This window comes from Magallana gigas, chromosome 4 (genome assembly GCF_963853765.1).
Source record: "Magallana gigas chromosome 4, xbMagGiga1.1, whole genome shotgun sequence".
Lineage (NCBI taxonomy): Eukaryota > Metazoa > Mollusca > Bivalvia > Ostreida > Ostreidae > Magallana > Magallana gigas.
The window spans coordinates 596739-618569 of record NC_088856.1 but is presented as its reverse complement, the minus strand read 5'-3'; the positions used below and the strand labels follow the sequence as shown (position 1 = coordinate 618569).

General features: G+C 31.7%; 1 protein-coding gene across 4 annotated transcripts; it reads right to left on the bottom strand.

Moving 5' to 3' along the window:
* Nucleotides 1–355: 355 nt before the first annotated feature.
* LOC105347510 (interferon-induced protein 44) lies at nucleotides 356–19587 on the bottom strand. Of its 4 annotated transcripts, none has more exons than XM_066080796.1 (7): nucleotides 19489–19587; nucleotides 7617–8172; nucleotides 6583–6632; nucleotides 4666–4863; nucleotides 2927–3073; nucleotides 2664–2835; nucleotides 356–846 (listed from the first exon to the last, which is right to left on the bottom strand). In XM_066080796.1, exons 2-7 carry the CDS (start codon nucleotides 8143–8145, stop codon nucleotides 491–493), a joined length of 1452 nt encoding a protein of 483 aa, XP_065936868.1. In that variant the 5' UTR covers nucleotides 8146–8172; nucleotides 19489–19587; the 3' UTR covers nucleotides 356–490. The 4 variants fall into 4 exon arrangements, with proteins under 4 accessions (XP_065936868.1, XP_065936871.1, XP_065936867.1 ...); XM_066080799.1 differs by having other exon boundaries at nucleotides 19495–19564; XM_066080795.1 differs by lacking the exon at nucleotides 19489–19587 and adding an exon at nucleotides 14888–14921.
* Nucleotides 19588–21831: the final 2244 nt, after the last annotated feature.

Sequence of the window (21831 nt, the reverse complement as noted above, 5' to 3'; positions counted from 1 at the left end):
GAATTTATTCATAATATATAATTATCATTCGTATTAGGGCTGTAACAGTTTATAAGTCGCATAAAAATTAAAAATAAAAATTAAAAATAATTATTATTAACATTAGAGGGGGTTTCTTTTTTTTGGCGTGCGTGTGGGTTGGGGGGGGGGGGGTAATGGTAAATGAAATTAAACTTGGGTTGCAGTGTAACAAAGACGTGTTTTGAATTTATTAATTTTAGTTAGTATATCTTTTAAAGCGATGATTTCGTTTTAGGTTTGGTACTTTATTATGTTTTAAAACCACTATCCTCTCTGGTGTTTTTCATATGTTTCACTGCTTTATTTTTGATACAGACATTTCCCTAACACAAAGTCCAGTGCGGGCATTTTTTTTATTCAGTTACTTTGGTAGAAAACCTTTTTTTATGTTTTAGAAACAGTGTGCATTGCAAAACCAACAATGTCACAATAAATAATTCAACTGAATTTAACTTCCAAACTTTCAGACCTAATTAATCATATTTTCAATTTTTTTCTCCATGTGATTCTGATCACTTTCAACTTCTGTGCAATTCATTTTTTCTTCTGCTGCTTTTGTGAGTAGTTGTTCATCCATAAAATCATCGGCAAAATCGATGCATCGCTTCAAGGCCTTCATTATCAGAATGTCTAAAGCTATTTTCAGGTTTGGTTCGCTTACGTAATTTTTTACCGGAAGAATCTGAGCAGATGGCAGCCCCATGATTTCTGCTGCTTTATTCACGGCATCGCAAACAGCTGTACCTGTATATGTTTTCGTTACATCGTCAGCTACTTCAGGGCATATTTTGTCAATCTTTGTCAGCAACACAACTTGTGGTAAACCTGTTCATAAAAGGATGTGGATATAAATTATTCTCTAATATCATTACGTTTAGTTTATAATATATATATAACTATATATATATATAGAGAGAGAGAGAGAGAGAGAGAGAGAGAGAGAGAGAGAGAGGATATCTATATTGTGTGATTTTATATTTGCCTTATCCAACGAGTTGAAATGGTGTATATATTCGCGAGGCTTGCCGAGCGAATATAACCATTTCAACGAGTTGGATAAAGCAAATATAAAATCACACAATTTATAGATGTTCTATTTATCTCATACAATTTGATTTATATTATGAAGCTTTTGAGACAGTCCCTTGTGTGACCCAAATAGGTTTTTTTCCAAAGATTAAAAACGATGATGCAACGTTGTGTAATGCGGCTATTGTGACCTTGCACAATACAATTTAGTACGTCATTCCTGAGATAAATCTAACTATTTTAATGTAAAGTTTCACTGAAATTAACCTTAAAATATTTTTTGAGCTCTAGATAATTTTCCTTAGAGATTATTCACTTGATTAAATGGAAATTCCGATTAGAAGACTTGAATAATCAAGTTTGTTGACATACACAAAGTTGCGAATGCTCGTTAGTTTGAATTGACTCGAACGAGGAACAGTTGTTGATGCATGATGTTTAATAAAACAAACACTAGGCTAGCCTTATGATTCAAAATTGAAAATAGTGAATAAGGATTCTTACTGGTGGTGGAATAAAAGTTTCATGAAACATTATTTCGGTAAGTTCTTGTCTATAAACACAACCAGAGCGCTCTGTTTTCATCGCGTTGTCAGGATGAACTCCTTGATAGTTAACGTAATTTGTAGTTTTATAAACTTCACAAAGCAAATTGAAAGTTGGAAGTGGGCTAAATTTATCAAAAATCTTGACAAACAAGAAAAAAGGGTCTTGTGGGTACGGTTATGAATAACTTTACAAAAAAGGTGTGTGTGGGGGGCTAACCCCCCCCCCCCCCACTCACAATAGCCCCCCGGTTCCGACGCCTGTGCTACGCAGTTATGTGTTTTCCTTCATATTTGTAATTTAAATCTTTGACAAAATCAATTTTATATTAATTTTTGTAGTAGATATAGTTATGTTGAAAGTACTAGCAAATCTTCGAAAATAGGTTACTGAAGCGTTGAAGCGAGGGGCTGTGTCAAAAGTATTTCCGACCGGAAATATTTGATATAGCATCACCCGTGTGATATAGCAAAGGTTTATCACACGGGTAATAAACACCACACGTATGAGATAAATATATATATATATATATATATATATATATATATATATATATATATATATATATATATATATATATATATATATATATATATATACATTTTTCAGTGGCTTTGCCTGTGATAACACTGTAATCGATTTTGTACTATACAGTCCAATGAATTCAAATGACGTATAATTGGGGCGCAAGAGGGGTTTCCTTATTTATATTCAATTATTAATTCGTACAATTGCTGAAAATTGTATAACTATAAGTAATAAGGAATCATTCTTTGAATATTAAGAGGTGATGATTTCGGTCGGGGCGTGATCAAATCTACCAGAAAGACCTTTGGGCTTTATTGGATTTGATCACGCCCCGACCAAACTTATCACCTCCTAATACTCAAAGAATGATTCCTTATTCCATAATTAAACATGCATTCTTAAAACCACTTTACGTTCAAATATTAACTTATGATATAAAATAAAATGTTATAATGTACTTTATTTTGAAATGAATTAGAAAGAAAACTTCTTTATTTGTCCTAATGTAGGTTTTCAACACCATTTTACTTGTAATGTACCTCTATGGTTCATTCTTGCTTGTAGATCTTTCATATGTTTAAGTACTTTGTCCGGCATTACATCAACAGTGCTGCCATCTATAACAAATGCCACGCAGTGAATTTTGTCTTTTAAATCCGGGTTTTTAATGTACCCTGGAGTATCCGATTCAAAAGGTACCAAGGGATTAAACTACAACATAGAACATATACAATTAAAACACGGTAAACGAATATAGGACGATCGCTGCCCAATACAACTCTGCAAAAGAATATGGTATTACCCTGTAACAATCTGGGAGGTTTCCACAAACGATGAAAGAAAATTCTTGTGCATCAAGTGCAGATCCTTCCTGGAACCCACAGGTGTCACACAAACGGAAATTAAGAGCTTTCTTCGTGGAGCTATCTTTCAGTTCATAACGTCGATACTGATAAAAGAAATAAAAATTATAACAAACACATTTCTAGATTACTTTATCTACTTACATGCTTTTGGTAAGCGAAAAAAAATCCATTTGTTCTCTAATTCAAATATTTCACTTTAACAGCGATAACAGTGCTTAAGTGATTTACATTATTTGATAAATTAATTTCATAAAACTTCCCCTGAAAACATTTCATTGTATGTTTTACATGTATATTTCTTAAAGAGCTCAGTTTAGCAGTCTCAGCCAGAATGTTTGTCTAGCAATTTGCCTTAAGCTCAAATTGAACATATATTTAGCGTAATATTTTACTCAAATTGAGAAAATAATGTTCCAAAGAAAGTTATTCTCTTCATAATTTTTAAGAAAGCAATTGTTTTGCAAAAGCATTTGCAAAATACGTTGCTATTCTTTAAGTTTAAGGATGACGTTTACTCAGAATGAAAAAAAAAAATCCACTGGTGATAATGAAAAACCATCTATTGTGTGTTATAGACCTTTGCTTGTATTGTTATTTTTCACTTTCAGAAAAGTAGGTAAATGACCTACTTTTTGAGTTAATGGCCATTGAATATTTATTGAAAATTCAAGAAAAATCCCATAAAATTTTACACTACGATTGAGATTTTCTTAATTATAAAAATATTACAAATAATTAAACACTTTAAAAAATAAGATACAGTTTACGAATGGTAGTGGCACTAAATAAGTACACAACATTAAGATTTCAGCATCAATTTTTAAAAATAATCCAGTCCGAATTTCCTCTATCAGTTTTCAAATCCCTACCCATTTTTGATTCAATTTTACAAAAAATTGAATGATGATAATACAAAAACATTTATGATATTGAACTATTTATATTGACCTTATTCTATTGGCATAAAATTTATTTGAGGTCAATGTTCAAAATTTTTAGATATGATGTCTTTTATCGTTTTTAAGCATTTTTCAATATTATTATTATTCGTGCCATAAGATTATTTTAATGAATAAGTGAGGTAAAACAACGGAAAATATGCAAAATTACGTAGACTTAAATATAAAATCCTAACTTTTAATATTAGACTACTGCCAAAAAACTTTTGGCAGAAAACAAAATCTGCAAAATTTATTCCGAATTTCCTCTGTTTGGGTAAAAGTCAAATTTTGTTTGAGCATAATTCCATAATAAAGTAAAACAATTGAATGTTTTGTCAATAATAATTCATTTCATAAATACTTTTTGTGTTTAGAACAAATTTTACTCATTACATTGAACTTTTTAACAATCGGAATTTGAGAACTCAAACCCTGAGTAAATAACACCCTTAAGAGAACATGTTCTAGGCATGTAAACAAATAAGGTGAACATGATTTTGTTAAAATAACATTTTATTAAAACAAAAACCTTACAGATTTTTATTTTGTGTTATTATCATAAAGTTTATATTTCAGATGTTAGGCAATTGTTTTATTTATAGTCGTCTTACGCCTGCAGTGAAAGGGGTAAAGAATTAAACACACATACATTGAACTACATGGAACAATGAACAACAGAAATGGACGACTGTTTCATATCCCATACAAATATAAGTAAGTACACTGTATCATACCATTGTCGTGATGCTGCGCTCGGAACTTCCACTACATGCTTTATTCGTGACTCTGCCGCGAAATATTGAATCAACAGAATTAAAGAAGCTCGATTTTCCCGCACCGATCTGACCAATCAGAAGGATGTTTGCTGCTGGCACGTTTGCTTCCATCCTGGGTTCGTAGACTTGCAACGTCTCCTTAAGTTCTTGCATTGTCTTAAAATGTGAAAAGAAGATATATATAGTTCTTTCTTTTACAGAATGAACAGTTTTAGGCTAAAATCTTACTTAAAACATTACCTTCTTTGCTTTAACAATGGACAGTACCAGGTAAACCTGTGGACAATGTTGATAAATATATTTTTTTTTAATTTTGAACAATAAAACCAGTCTTGCAAAGAAATTGATGTTGTTCGCATAATGGATACCTTCAGGTATGTACAAGGGTTAATAAAGCCGTGCTGTGAAAATTTCATATTTATTCACTTTTTTACTAAGCAACACCATTCATTCTCTATTAGAGAAATTATTTATTTAACAATATTTAAAGAGGTAAAAGAGGTACTGCATATACTGACAATGTGCTAAGTGATATTCCGGATATTCAGGTTTTGAATGATGTGCCAAATTTTGATACGACTTACAAAATCATTTGATGAAATGATTAAGCCAACCAAAACAAAGAATGCATTGACTTGCTCAGATGGAATTTTTTTTCAGGGTTGTGGAGGGGGTTGATGGTCAAGGTTTAGATTTATGAACTTTTTCCTGGGTAAATGTAGTCCGAATGATCATGAATTAACTGGATATGTGAAGAATATGGTTTTCATATGTGAAATTTGTCTCAGTCTCACTCAACTAACCTGGTAGCTGTCCAATAAGTTAACAATTTTACTTGTCTCTGTCCATTATTTTTAAGAATGGAGAGTTTTTAGTCAGTATATTTTTTTTAAAATTAGAAGTATTTTATCTGTGTAAAAGCAAAAAAAAAAGGGATTACGTAACAAAAATTTACAAGAAACCAGTACAGAAGGTAAGTATTGAATGAATGGTAATAAAGACATCAATGCATTGCATTAATATTATGGTAATCAAAATTAGACATTTGTCTAATACGTTTCATTAGGAAGATAACTATCAATGTGTACAAAGATATCATCCATCCACAGCGACTTAGATGATCAAAAATGAATATATTTCAGATAAATTTCTTGTTGTTTTGTTTCATTCTTTCTATTTCATTCTCAAATATATTTTTGGGGAACTCTCCAATGCAGTTACTCTGGCAAACCGAAAGTGAAACAGTGTTTGGACCTTAGCACAAATCATCACCTCTGACAAGTCTTAGTTCTTGAAAATAATACAAAAATTCGATGTAATGTATACTGAAGTATTGTTTTTCAAGAAAAACTATATGTAAACACTTTGAAAATAGTCAGATTTTATATAATACGGACAATATAGCTAATATTGTAGCCTCATGTGTTCCTACGCCAGATTATAATATGGTCTCGTTCTACTAAACGCTCAGCTGTCTCCGTGAATCTCCGACAGAGAGGCTCTGTTGCTTGTCGGAGATTAACGGAGTCAGCTGAGCGTCTGGTTGAACGAGACTAGAGTTCGATGTCAATAGTGCTTAGATCCATACAATTTTTAGAATTGTTTTAATTACTAATACATAGTTTGAAATCTATCTTTAAATATTACACAACATGATTCATATGGGGTTTCTCTAAATTCTTGTCGGAAAAGTCTAATAAAATTTCATATTATTAAAATGAGCGTAATTTAAATACAGACTAGAAACTAATTGTCACGCAAGATAAGTTGATTTAAAAATAAATGATAATCGATAAAATCAACTCCCGTCAGTACTTCAGTACTTTGATTTATTTTAGAACACCCTTAATATTAATATAGATTGGTGACACAAACCTTAGTTGTCCACGCAAAGTGTTCTCTCCAGGGCTTTTCTTCATCCTCGCCTACAAAATAATTTAACCTTAAAGTATATTCCTGCATATTCATTGTAAACAAAAATGACATAATATTTTACTGATTGACTACAGTTGGTTTCCAAAATCTTAAAAGGGCATGCTTACGATTTTGGTCAAATTATATTTTTCTGTTTTTATTATTTACAATGCTTTAGTAATGCATTTCTAATAATCAGCCAAAATTTGAGTGCCAGTCGTAGAGTAATAAGCAATATACAGAGCCCGCAATTCTTTGCTATGTAAACAAAGCTTGTGTCCTGCTTTTGTTTATATCGGTTCAATATACCGGTAAACGCTCTTCTTCAATTTGATTTTTCTACCTGCTAATTCATTCGAACATATAGAAAGAGTTCCTAGCGTTTGTAACATTCATTTTAGGTCTACACCTGTTATTTGCTTTACAACCTTCAAAATGTAGACAAAAACATCCCTGATCTTTGTTTACATAACAAACAAATGTGAGCTCTCTATCTCGCTTATGATTTGACGACTAACACTCAAATTTTGGTGGACTATTAGAAATGTCTTACTGATGCATTGTAAACATTTAAAACTGAAAAATTAAATTTTAACTAAAATCGTGACCTTTTAAAAATTAAATGGAAATATCAAATTTATTTTCAAGAAAACATTCTTCAAAATCACGTCATTGTTATTTAGTACAAATACATGATCCTTTTTCAATTGTCATTTTTACCGAAAGAACGTGTTCAGGGAAAATCGTATGATTTAATATTGAAAATACCACAAACAGATATTAGGTTAGATTAATCTGCGTATTGTTTATGATATATTTCTCATTTTTATAACAATTTATATTTTGTTGTTTCCTTTTACATATGTTCGTGATTAGTACGTGATTAGTACGTGATTGAGAATTTAATGTATTAAGTCAAAAGTCCAAAACTGGTCGCATTTGTTTTCCATGTACTTATAAGTGAAATAATTGTATAGACTATGGATAATGCTTACGATCTACAATTCTATAAATCTCCAGGTCGGTGACATTCAGACTATTATTTGTAACAGTGTCTACTGTCTGACCGTTCAGATTGTAACTCTTTCCAATTTTGCTGACGGATCCATTGAGAGGAAACTCATTCCCTGATCTGGTTATTGTTCCGCTAAATGTATAAATATCATGCCCATCGCCAAAGGTTGGTCCGTATACAGAGCTTCCATATCCAGCTTTGCTTTTGTCATTTACTGGAAACTTTAATGGGTCGGATGATTCATTATATTGCAACCGGAACAGGAAGGCGTCCGAATCTTCAATGTATCCACCATTAGAGTTCCAGCTCTGTGACAGATAGCCGCCGTATATCGTGTTGTTTGTGTTGTACAGGACTGTCACAGTGGCACCCTGACCGTCACATTGTTGATGAAATGATGTAGGTGAACATCCGTCCCTGCTGATCTTGTACAACAACCGGAAGTGACAGGGCTTACCGATCCACGTGACCAACTGGTCCCTGTAATTCTTGTTAAGGAGCTCCGGCATCGTATGTATTCTTAGAGGAAGTTGATTCTTTAAAAATCAAACCATGAAACGTTTCATTTCTTATCAATATTTATGAAAAGAAAGACATAAGTATATAAGCACGAATATTATTCATAAAACAAAAAAAACTGAAACGACTTATGAAAATAGCGACAAAATAAATGAAAATCGAATTTTTTCCTTGATTTCATATTGCTGAAAGAAACGATAAATAATCAATAGGCAACATAGAGCTTGAGTCACAACTGGTCGTACGTTCTTCCTCGGGTGGTCTACGGGCGGATTTTAATTTAAAAAAACCTTGATTTAAACAATATTTTATTCAAAATGATATATTCAATGGGATTTGGCAGCAGGCACAGCCTATTTAAGCCCTCTCCAAAAAAAATACTGAAAATCTTGCGAAACACGCAAGTGAATCTTACGATTTTGGTAAGACGTACGCTTCCCGTAAGCACGCATGGTGGCTGTTCACAATCACAACGGTTTCCTTGTGAGATCTGAAAGCGTACACTCAAGGAACCGCAAGAGGACCGTTCGATTTGACTTGTACGAGTGACTAATAAGATTTCACTTGTCAATTGCGTTACACCTACATTGACTGCAAGTCGCATGTGCTAACCATCAACATATTGAACGCGCAGTAAACGTACATTACACTTACGTCATGCGTACACCAATTGCTCGTGGTGAGTAAACAAGATTTTAAAAAATTATTATGAAAACAATTTCCATCAGGATAAGACAATCGATAGTTTTACCATTCATTAAAATCAAATCAAAGATTCTAGTGGTAAGTCCCCTTCTAAAAACCATAATCAAACACATCAAATAATCAAATAACTTTATTTTTACAAAAGGACGAAATGCAAAGAAGAAAACCAGGACAAAAAGGAACCGAATATTGAAGTAGATTAAAGAGAGAATCACATCTTACTGGAGGAAGTTTGGGTATTTTTGTGAGTATGATAATATACGATTGAAAACAGAGTACTCCTTTCTCCACTTTGAAAACACTGATTATCTTTATGACCATCGGAATTTTATGAAATTGTTTTCATGATTGTTTCAAAGCAGCAATTACAGTATACTAGTAATATTCTTCTTTTTCTATTAATTCTTTTGACGTTTCAATATTTACTTGCTTACAGTAGATATTTTTAAGTACATGTGTGTATATAAAAAATGTTCTTTAACGTGAAAACTAATAATTGTCCGTGAAGCTGTCGTGGGCCACAAAAAGTCGTCCGTATGACATGATTGACTTGCAGGTAACCTATAATGCGAATGTTATTACTGCTGTTCGTCTGGTGCACGACAACCGTATGATAGAAGTAAGGTTCCTATGAACATCGCACGTTGCGAGTGGCAAACCGTCTCAAAACAAAATTGTGCGTGACACCTACGAATAGCATGTCAAAACATCCGTTTGTCTTACGTTGCAATCTCAGTAATTTAATATTTATAAGTTTGATGAGATATTGGCGCTTCTGATTGGTCAAAAAATGTCTACGATACCTGTATCAGTAAATTTTTACCTAATCTACTTTTCTCAACTGTTCTGATTTAGTTAAGGAATAAGGAATCATTCTTCGAGTATTATGAGGTGATAATTTTGGTCGGGGCGTGATCAAATCCAATAAAGCCCGAAAGGCTTTATGATAGATTTGATCACGCCCCGACCGAAATTATCACCTCATAATATTCAAAGAATAATTCCTTATTACTTATACATGTATTTATATGATTTTAAGCCATCGTATGATTAAATATTTAAATATAAATAAGCAAACCCCGCTGGCGCCTCAATTTGGCGTCATTTGTATAATGGGTTATATAGTACAAAATTGATACGTAGTGTTATCACAGGCAAAGACACTGGGAAATGTCAATATCACTATTTATAGAACAGGAATTTTCAAAATAAACACTGTCAACAAAATGTAAAGTTGTGCCTGTTTAATTGTCAGCAAACAAAATTCAACATTATAATGATAAAAATTGTAAGTTTAACCAATACAAATAAACAATACACATGATTTAATGTACTTAACTAAAAAAAAATGAAAGCGTCTTCTCGTGGTTATGTCTGCTCGAGATCAACGATCAATATTTACAGCGAGGCTGGCTGTTTATCTTTCACGCTTATCACATTTAAACACTGCTGTGCAAATTTGGTAATGTTACACACGTACATAATAGGTCATCAGAATAAGCAGCTTAAAGCAAAGCTACGAGAAGTGCATCGACTCCTTCGTCGTATTTCAAGCGGCAGATAAATCATTTATCGAAAAGTCCCTCACTGGCTATCTGTATATTTACAAATTTAGCACATACATACCATTCTTTGTCGGCATATCAACTATTTTCGTCCACGATCGCGTCTCCTTGCAAGGTATACACAGTTGCATTTTTCAACGATCTAACTCGCAAAAAACACTTTTAACGAATCTTGCTGCACATTGAATAATATCACAAGTCTTTGCATGAATTTCCTTTCGTTTTCAGTTCAACAGGTTGTGATTTCAACTCTCTAATTGTGTTTAATCTATTAAATTCAGCTCATTAGCTCCGCATCAATCGAAGGCGCATCCATTCTGAATATTGTTGCTGTTATTGTTTTGCATTCATGCGAGCCGCTTCATTTACATTATTTACGTTTTTCATCAATGACACTTCACATTTTATGATTTGAAAATGTTTTAGTAAGGATGACGTTTACTCAGAATGAAAAAAAAATTCCACTGATGATAATATAAAACCAACAACTGTGTGTTGTAGACCTTACATGGTAGTGTTATTCTTCACTTTCAAATAAGTAGGTCAAAGACCTTCTTTTTGAGTTAATGGCCATTGAATATTTTTTGAAAATTTAAGAAAAATCCATAAAAAATTTACTCTATGATTGAGATTTTCTTAATTGTGAAAATAATACAAATTGCTTAATTCTTTGACAATGAAATACAGTTTATGAATGGTAGTGACATTAAATAGATACAAAGAATTAAGTTTTCATTCACAGTTTTTTGGGTATTCTAGTCCAAATTTCCTCTATCAGCTTTCAAATTACTACCCATTTTTTATTCAATATAACAAAAAACTGAATGATGATAATGCTAAAACATTTCTGGTATTAAACTAAGTATAATGACATTTTTCTCCTGGCATAAAATTAATATGAGGTCAATGATCAAAATTTTGAGATATGGTGTTTTTTGTCATTTTTAAGCATTTTTCAATATTTTTGTAGTGTGTGCCATACGATTATCTAAACGAAAATGCAAGATAAAAACAACAGAAAATATGCAGAATTATGTTGACTAGCAAATAAAAGCTTAACTTTAAATATTATAGTACTATCAAAAATATTTCAGTGGAAAACAAAATTTGAAAAATTTAATCCGAATTTCCTCGGCTTTGCTAAAAGTTTCAAACTTTGTCAGAGCCTAATTCCATAATTTAGTAAAAATATCGATGGTTATGTCAATAATAGTTCATTTCATTAATACTTTTTGTATTTAAAACAAATTTTACTCATTAAATTGAACTTTTTAACAATCCGGATTTGAGAACTCAAACCCTGAGTAAACAACGTCCTTAAATGATAAGAAATGAATTTTAAAAATGTTCTATTGAATGACGTATCAAAGGAAAAAATGACAGCAAAACATCATATAAGAGCGTAGTGCATTGATGAAGTTTTCCAGTCATTTTTTCTTTGGATACGTGGATCAGTAGAATAATTATTAAATTCATTTCTTAAATCACTTCAACACGATTTTTAACTCCAGGATCAGCCATAGGAGCCACGACTGGCAAAATCCGTAGCACGATCACCAAACATGTACGGACAGTTGTGACAGAAACTTTACATAATAGATTTCATGAAAGTTTGTTTGAAAGCAGTAATAAAATTAATGAACAAAATATCAGATATGGCCAGAACTCCGAGATCTGTTACTTATTTCTTTCGTTTTTCACAAGAAATGACAGTTTAAAACATGATTTCATTGTCTTTCCAAAATCCAAAAAGGATCACATCCCTTAACATATTTTACCGGCCCCTTTTTATTTGGCAAATTATGAAAATATCTATCATGATTTTGATTTTTTTTCAAATTAGAAAGAAAAAAAGTGATATATTTTTATTATTGTGATTAAGTTTAATATTGCTTGATAATTTAAAAATTGATACCGTATTGAGGATTTTATAGACCCACTAACAGTTAATTTCGTTCTGGTTTGTGACCCTGTCCTTCCAATGAATAGTTCATGTAAATATTATCTTACTTGATTAAGCTCTGTATGGAGGCTAGGTGGTCATCATATCAACCTTTAGATCTTAAACTTTTAAATATTATTTTGTCGGTAATAATTGTTTATCTAGGTTTATTAAGACAAGCATAATTCCAAATACATTTCAGCTACCCTATATCCTTTTTTTAAATACAGAACTCTTCGTTTAAAGTTGATAAATATATCGTTTAAATGGACATGACCATTGCGCCTTATTATAAATATACAACATATTCGGTGTTAATGCAATAGCTTAATTTACACTTCTTATATTCACAGACTTGCCTACCTTTCCTGAGTTATCTTTTAGTCGCTATTAGAAATCCTAAAATTGATTCAGTATTTTCTGAAAACAATCTTCGATTTATCTTAGTTTCGTTTCAAAGTGCAAACATGTACAATATTATGGTGTGCTTTTTATGTCATTACAAGCTTATCATTTTGCATATATTAGGAATGTTGAATAGGTATTGTTTTTAAAATATCCTTGCCTAATTCTCGTTTTGTTTTTCTGGATTCTAAACTTAAGAAATTATTTCAATTTATCGCACAAAACTAAAATAACAATTATTTTATCGCCTTAAATATGTTTTAAGTTCATTAGAAGGTAAGAAGAAATAGATTTACATATACCGATAGCCAAAACCTTACGGATTTATACAAGACATATACTAAAAGAAGTACAATTAAAAAAACCGTTATGTAGCGCTTATCATATTGCTGTTTTGAAAGCATTATGAGCTGTGTTTTTTAGAATTTTATTTTGCTGCAAAAACCTGCTAGTATATCAAGTCTGCATGTAACTTAAATTTTAATAATAAATTAAGACTTGAAAAAACATTAGTTTTTGTCAGAAGGAATTCTCTTCTAAGGAATATATAGCAGATCAATATTTGTACAATACGATTAATAATTAAGTTTTGCTTCAATTAAGGCATCTCAACGACTTTTTTTCACAAAAATATGGCAAACAGAAATTTAAAAACCATAATATTTTTATCATTTTAGCAGAAATTAACATTTTCTGCAGCTCATATTACTTACAAAAGGCAACAGAAATAGAGAGGGTAATTACCAGTTTCTCAGGTCTTTCCGACAAAAGAAGACCTCTTTTATACGATGATACGATAACTTCCAAAACAAAAATAATATGCAAGTGTATGTATAGTTTGCACGCTTATTTTTATGAATGTGTGCCAATGTGCGAAAACAAGCTTGTAGCAGGGTACATACACTGTGTGACTGCAAACCTGCGTATTACGTTAAATTTTAATACTTTGCAAAGATAGCTCTCTGAATTTCATGGTCCCGCAAACCACTGCCAATTTATTTCCTCGCATATCCTACTACCTAAGAGTAACGAGAAGTGTATATTTGCGTGTATATATATCACGCTGTATAAAAAAGAAACAGACACGAAGACCACTGGGTCCGTGGGTGCAGACAATACCCATATGCAGCCTTTCAAAACGACGATGCGCTATTTCATCTAGAAAATGACCAGATTTTTAACATCTTCGAATTCCTCTAAGGACTGTCTAACTATTTCCCAGAATTCCAATTTACGCGAGCGCAATTAAAGTTTAATCCCTAACTTCATTATTTAGCCCGTGGGCTAATTAGATCATAACAATATATCTGTTAAAAGTAAACGGTCATATTTCTTTTATTTTATATTTTTCTTGATCAAAGTCCATTCAATCTTTTGGTAGTTGTTTTCTTTTTTCCGTTGAAGCTGCAGATCCGTTGCCCCTGGTCTGAAAAAAATTCGGATTGATGACCTGAGACCTAAAGTTCCTTACGTGTTCAGAAATTGCAATTTACAATGCACAAAAAATACTAAGGAGGCGTTGACAAAATATTTTTTGTAAAAACTCATTCTTTTGTAAATGTGTTATGAATAGCATAAAAGAAAAAATGAAATCAAATAATTGCAAACTCTGTAGCACTGCTTCATTTCTGCTGCAAGCGGTGTATTTTAATGAGCTGGATCATTTCCAATAAGGGTATGTTTGTGTACCGTTACCATAGAAACAAACATATTGACCTATTATTTTTTTTAAATATTCTGTTAGAGGAAATACAGTGCTATTCGTTGAACCACGTTTTATTATTTTGTAATTACTTTGGTGTGAGTCCCATACTTCCATAATATAACTTATTCATGTTATGAATATTTATTTATTATATTTGTTAATATTTGTTATCATTTCTCAATCAATCAGCTGATCAGCGGTATTTTTGTATGTTTACACGACCCCTGTACCTCACATGTGTTTGTTGTTTATATATTTCCAGGGTTGAATTTGTTTTTTATGGATGAAATCCGTGAATTTCATTGTTGATATACGTTGTACTCTTACTCTAAAATGTTTTATTAACATTTATATAATCAGATGTTGTTTTTTATCTAGTACAATTTAATATAAACGCGTGTTCTACTTACTTTCATTTCTAGGTCGCCATTGTTGCACCGCAAGTTATCTTTAATGTATTCATATGACGTTAGGTCACTCCTTATTTTCGTATGGAGGGCTATTTAAATTATCTTTGATGTATAACGTGTATTTATTGAAGACGAAAAATTCTATATTGTGTATCAACGTTATTTATATGAATAATACAGATGTGCTTATTGTTTTATTATGATCCCTGGTGGTTATCCTGTGAGGCTCCGATGGTTTCTATCTGGGCACGTTCGTTGCCCCGGTGGATATAAGTTTCTATTTATACCGAGGGTGGGTTTTCTCGGGGGATCTCAGTTTTACAGCCAATTAGGACAGACGTGTTTTTGTTTGAACCGTGTAAGTATTAATTAATGGGTTATTCCCTTAATTAATTTCTTCAGTGGTGAATTTAGGCATAAGGGAATATTAATTAACGGGTTAATCCCTTAATCAATTAGTTTTAATTAATTGTTATGGTCAAATTTATCAATATTCAGTGATAGAAACTTTTCAAAGCAAAGATTTAGTGTTATAGAATACGCATTTTCAGAGATTATTTCTCTGAATCTATTAAGTTTTATTATATATATATAGATAGAAAGATAGATAGATATATAGATAGATAGATAGATAGATAGATAGATAGATAGATAGATAGATAGATAGATAGATAGATAGATAGATAGATAGATAGATAGATAGATAGATAGATAGATAGATAGATATAGATAAATATATAGAGATATAGATATATATATATATATATATATATATATATAAAAGCACTAAAAATAACCAACGACACGAACAATAACGCGGGTAGGTTAAGGCAACTCCGAGTTTAATGATCGTCACAATTATGATCAATTTAAAAACTGTTTATTTTTATGAAAACCGTGCGGAACATTAATACCAAGTGAATGTGTTCACCAAGAACAATTTTTCTACTTCGGAATCGACTCGATCTTTGAAGCTGTCGTGCCCTGATATCACGTGACAGTTAAAAATAGATCACTTTTGTACCTTAACAAAAAATCAAAAAGTGTAACACTACCCCGAAGTTCATTTATATGTTTGCTACAATTATTCGATAGGCAATTAGTTCATGTTTATTACTTTTACTGCTAGAATCCTATTGTTGATCGCATAACATAAATATTGTAAATATTTATCGGAAACCCTTTTAACTTCTATAATTTCATTGAAAATACTACGTATATTTCATTTAAAACAACGAAGCACAGGATTTTAGCTGCACTTTCAAGTGGTTTAGGTCATATACCGTTGATATTTACCAAAGTCATCTTTTATAATATCAGGGGTAGTGTTACACTTTTGCCTTTTTTGTACACACTGACAGAGGAAAGGCTGGACAAGCCATATAAATGTCGATCTGCTTGCCTTATAACACTCGCTGATTAAACAAAGAATCCATGCCTGTATTATCCCGATTATATCCGAACTGAAACTCATCTAAATCTTAGATATATGCATTAAATACGTCTTATTTCGGCATTGTTTACAGTGCATTCCGATGATTTGTATTCCGACATGATCTTCTCTATTAAACATGCTTCTGACGTCATCAATGATAATTATACGTAATACAGAGAAATCGAAGATATATTCAGTTAGAAGAGTTTCTGGTGATATTTTATGCCTGTAGTTTTTATAATTTAAACCAGAGATAAAGTTAAAATCGACATGTTTCTGAGTAAAATATGACATCATGCTGCTTATTGTGACGTCATATCGATCAGAGGAATTTGATCGCTGTGAGTTGCCTTATCATACCCGCGAAAGTAAAATATTGTCAAGTTTTCGGGACGACCCGTCCTTTCTTCAGGACAACAACGGATCTTTTGATCCGACACTATAGATAACGAGTGTTGTTGGTTTGTTAGTGCTTCTTACACTTACACTTACGTCATGCGTACACCAACTGCTTTTGGTGCGTTAACAAGATTTTGAAATATCATTATGAAAACAATCTCCATTAGGATAAGAGAATCGATAGTTTTACCATTCATTAAAATCAAATCAAAGATTCTAGTGGTAAGCCCACTTCTAAAAACCATAATCAAACACATCAAATTATCAAATAACTTCATTTTGACAAAAAGACGAAAGGCAAAGAAGAAAAACAGGACTACAAGGAATTGAATATTGAAGTATATTGTAGCGAGAATCACATCCTACTGGAGGAAGTTTGGGAATTTTTGTGAGTATAATATACGGTTGAAAACAGAGTACTCCTTTCTCCACTTTGAAAACACTGATTTTCATTATGAACATTGAAACTCTATAAAATTGTTTTCATGATTGTATAAAAGCAGCAATTACAGAATACTAGTAATAGTCTTCTTTTTCTTCGAGTTCTTTTGACGTTTCAATATTTACTTACTTACAGTAGGTATTTTTAAGTACATGTGTGTATATAAAGAAAAAATGTTCTATAATGTGAAAACTAATAATTGTCCGTGAAGCTGTCGTGGGCCACAAAAAGTCGTCCGTATGACATGATTGACTTGCAGGTAACCTATAATGCGAATGTTATTACTGCTGTTCGTCTGGTGCACGACAACCGTATGATAGAAGTAAGGTTCCTATGAACATCGCACGTTGCGAGTGGCAAACCGTCTCAAAACAACATTGTGCGTGACACCTACGAATAGCACGTCAAACATCCGTTAGTCTTACCTTGCACTCTCAGTAATTTGATATTTATTAGTTTGATGAGATTTTGGCGCTTCTGATTGGTCAAAAAGTTTCTATGATACCTGTATCAATAAATTTTTACCGGATCTACTTTTCTCAACTGTTCTTATTTAGCACTATTTATAGAACGGGAATTTCCAAAATAAACACTGTAAACAAAATGTAAAGTTGTGCCTGTTTAATTGTCAGCAAACAAAATACAACATTATAACGATAAGAATTGTAAGTTTAAAAAATAAAATGATTTAATTTACTAAACAAAAAAGAATTAAGCGTCTTCTCATGGTTTCGTCTGCTCGAGATCAACGATCAACATTTACAGTGAGGCTGGCTGTTTACCTTTCACGCTTATCACATTAACATTGCTGTGCAAATTTGATAATGTTACACACGTACATGATGGGTCATCAGAATAAGCAACTGAAAGCAAAGCTTCGAGAAGTGCATCAACTCCTTCGGCGTATTTCAAGCGGTAGATAAATCATTTATCGAAAAGTCCCTCACTGGCTATCTGTATATTTACAAATTTAGCACAAACATACTATTTTTTGTCGGCATATCAACTATTTTCGTCCACAATCGCGTCTCCTTGCAAGGTATGCACAGTTGCATATTCCAACGATCTAACTCGCAAAAAACGCTTTTAACGAATGTTGCTGCACATTGAATAATATCACAAGCCTTTGCATGAATTTCCTTTCGTTTTCAATTCAACAGGTTGAGATTTCAACTTTCTATTTGTGTTTAATCTATTAAATTCAGCGTATTAGCTCCGCATCAATCGAAGGCGCATCCATTTTGAATATTGTTGCTTTTATTGTTTTGCATTCATACGCGCCGCTTCATTTACATTATTTACGTTTTTGATCAATGATACTTCACATTTTATGATTTGAAAAATGTTTTATTAAATGATAAGAAATGAATTTAAAAATTGTTCTATTGAACGACGTATCGAAAGAAAAAATGACACCAAAACTTCATAAATGCGCGTAGCGCGTAGTGCATTGATGAAGATTTCCGGTCATTGTTTTCCTTTAATACGTGGATCGGTAGAATAATTATTAAATTCATTTCTTAAATCACTTCAACACGATTTTTAACTCCAGGATCAGCCATAGGAGCCACGACTGGCAAAATCCGCACCACGATCACCAAACATGTACGGACAGTTGTGCCAGAGGCTTTACATTATAGATATCATGAAGGTTTGTTTGAAAGCAGCAATAAAATTAATAAACAAAATATCAGAAATGGCCAAAACTCTGATATCTTTTACTTATTTCTTTCGTTTTTCACAAGAAATGACAGTTTAAAACAGGACTTCCATTGTCTTTACCAAAATCCAAAAAGGATCACATCCCGTAACATATTTTACCGGCCCCTTTTTATTTGGCAAATTATGAAAATATCTATCATAATTTTGTCAAGAGTGAAAAAGTGATACATTTTGATTATTGTGATTAGCTTTACTTTCTTGATAATTTAAAAACTGATACCGTATTGTGGATTTTAAAGACCCACTAACATTTATTTCGTTCTGGTTTGTGATCCTGTCCTTTCAATGGACAGTTCATGTATATATTATCTTACTTGATTAAGCTCTGTATGGAGGCTAGGTGGTCATCATATCAACCATTAGATCTTAAAACTTTGAATATTATTTTTTTAGTAATAATTGTTTATCTAGGTTTATGAAGACAATCATAATTCCAAATACATTTCAGCTACCCTATATCCTTTTTTTTAATACAGAACTCTTCGTTTAAAGTTGATAAATATATCGTTTAAATGGACATGACCATTGCGCCTTATTATAAATATATAACATATTCGGTGTTAATGCTTAATTTACACTTCTTATATTCACAGACTTGCCTACCTTTACCTAGGTGATCTTCTAGTCGCTATTAGAAATCCTAAAATTGATTCAGTATTTTCTGAAAACAATCTTCGATTTATCTTAGTTTCGTTTCAAAGTGCAAACATGTACAATATTATGGTGTGCTATTTATGTCATTACAAGCTTATCATTTTGCATAGATTAGGAATGTTGAATAGGTATTGTTTTTAAAAATATCCTTGCCTAATTTTTGTTTTCTTTTTCTGGATTTTAAACTTAAGAAATTATTTCAATTTATCGCACAAAACTAAAATAACAATTATTTTATCGCCTTAATTATGTTTTAAGTTCATTAGAAGGTAAGAAGAAATAGATTAACATATTACACCGATAACCAGAACATTACGGCTTTATTAGAAAACATATGCTAAAAGAAGTACAATAAAAAAAACTTTATGTAGCGCTGTTTTTAAAACAACATGACCTGTATGTAGCGCTGTTTTTAAAACAATATGACTTGTATTTTTTAGACTTTTATTTTGCTGCAAAAACCTGATAGTATATCAAGTCTGCATGTAACTTAAATTTTTATAATAAATCAAGACTTGAAAAAACATTAGTTTTTGTCGGAAGAAAGATTTCTCTTCTAAGGAATATATAGCAGATTAATTTTTGTACAGGGCGACAATAATTCAATTTTGCTTCAATTAAGGCATCTCAAAGACTTTTTAATTTTACAAAAATATGGCAGACAAAAAATTAAAAACCATATTTTTGTCATTTTGGTTAAAAATAACATTTTCGTAAAAAGAAATTCAACATAAAACAAAAAAAGAGGGCATTTACCAGTTTCTCGGATCTTTCCGAAAAAGGAAAACCTCTTTTATACGATAACTTCCAGAACAAAAATAATATGCAAGTGTATGTTTAGTTTGCACGCTTATTTTTATGACTGTATGCCCATAGCTTGTAGCAGTGTACATACACTGTGTGACTGCAAACCTGCTTATTACGTTAACTTTGCAAAGATAGCTCTCTGAATTTCATGGTCCCACAAACCACTGCCAATTTATTTCCTCTCATATCCTACTACCTAAGAGAAACGAGAAGTGTATATTTGCGTGCATAGATATTCCTAATGTATATTTGCGTTTATATATATCAGAAATTTATCACGCTGTATAAAAAAGACCACTGGGTCCGTGGGTGCAGACAATACCTATGTGCAGCTTTTCAAAACGACGATGCGCAAGTTCATCTAGAAACTGACCAGATTTATAACATCTTCGAATTCTTCCAAGAACTGTCTAACTATTTCCCAGAATTACACTTTACGCAAGCGCAATTGATGTTTAATCCCTAACTTCATTATTTAGCCCGTGGTCTAACTAATTAGATCATAACAATATATCTTTTAAAATTAAACGGTCATATTCCTTTTATTTTATATTTTCTTGATCAAAGTCCATTCAATCTTTTGCTAGTTGTTTTCATTTTTCCGTTGAAGCTGCAGATCCGTTGCCCCTGGTCTGAAAAAATTCGGATGGATGACCTGAAACCTACAGTTCCTTACGTGTTAAGAAATTGCAATATACGATGCACAAAAAATTCTGGCTGGTTTTAGCCAAAATAAACTTTATCTACACACAAAGAAAAAAATGAAAGCTAGAAAAATTGATAACAATAAATGAAATAAGCAATTTGGACTAATCTTTTTGATCATTAATTCAAAAATTATTCTTTCTTGTACGTATCCTAAAAAACAAGTAATAAGAAAAGAAAACAGTGTTCATAAAGCAGATCTAGAAATCAATAACAACACATTAAAATATACCGGCATATTATTATTCAACATCATGTTATAATAACAAACATTTAAAACAAAAAAGTTTAATTTTTTTAAAAAGACCACAAGTTGGATTTGAACCCAAAACACTGAATGTTTGTATTCACTAATCCAGGATGAAACCAGTGAGCCATGCGAGACTGTCAATATTCTCTATAAAGTACTGTTTGAAACAACATTGTCATATCAATGGACTTTGTTTTTTATCCTTCAAGAAGTAATTTGAAAAAGTACATAATTAGTCATCTCTGGGTCATCTCTCCATCTTTTTTTAAAAAGCGACATTTTTAATGTTGAAATATGTTATCTTTACACGTTTCAAATTTGTGGAGAGAAGACCCAGAGAGAACAAAATCATTTAAAAACAGTTGTAAATAAGTAGGATCTTGCACGAATTGCATCGTGTTGCTATATTTAGACCCATATTATGATAAAACATTTTGCATTTCAAATATTTTTCCACTCATTCCACATCAAACAGAAACCAAATAACGGTTATAATTCGAAAAATATTCAAAATTAATTGATGAAATTTT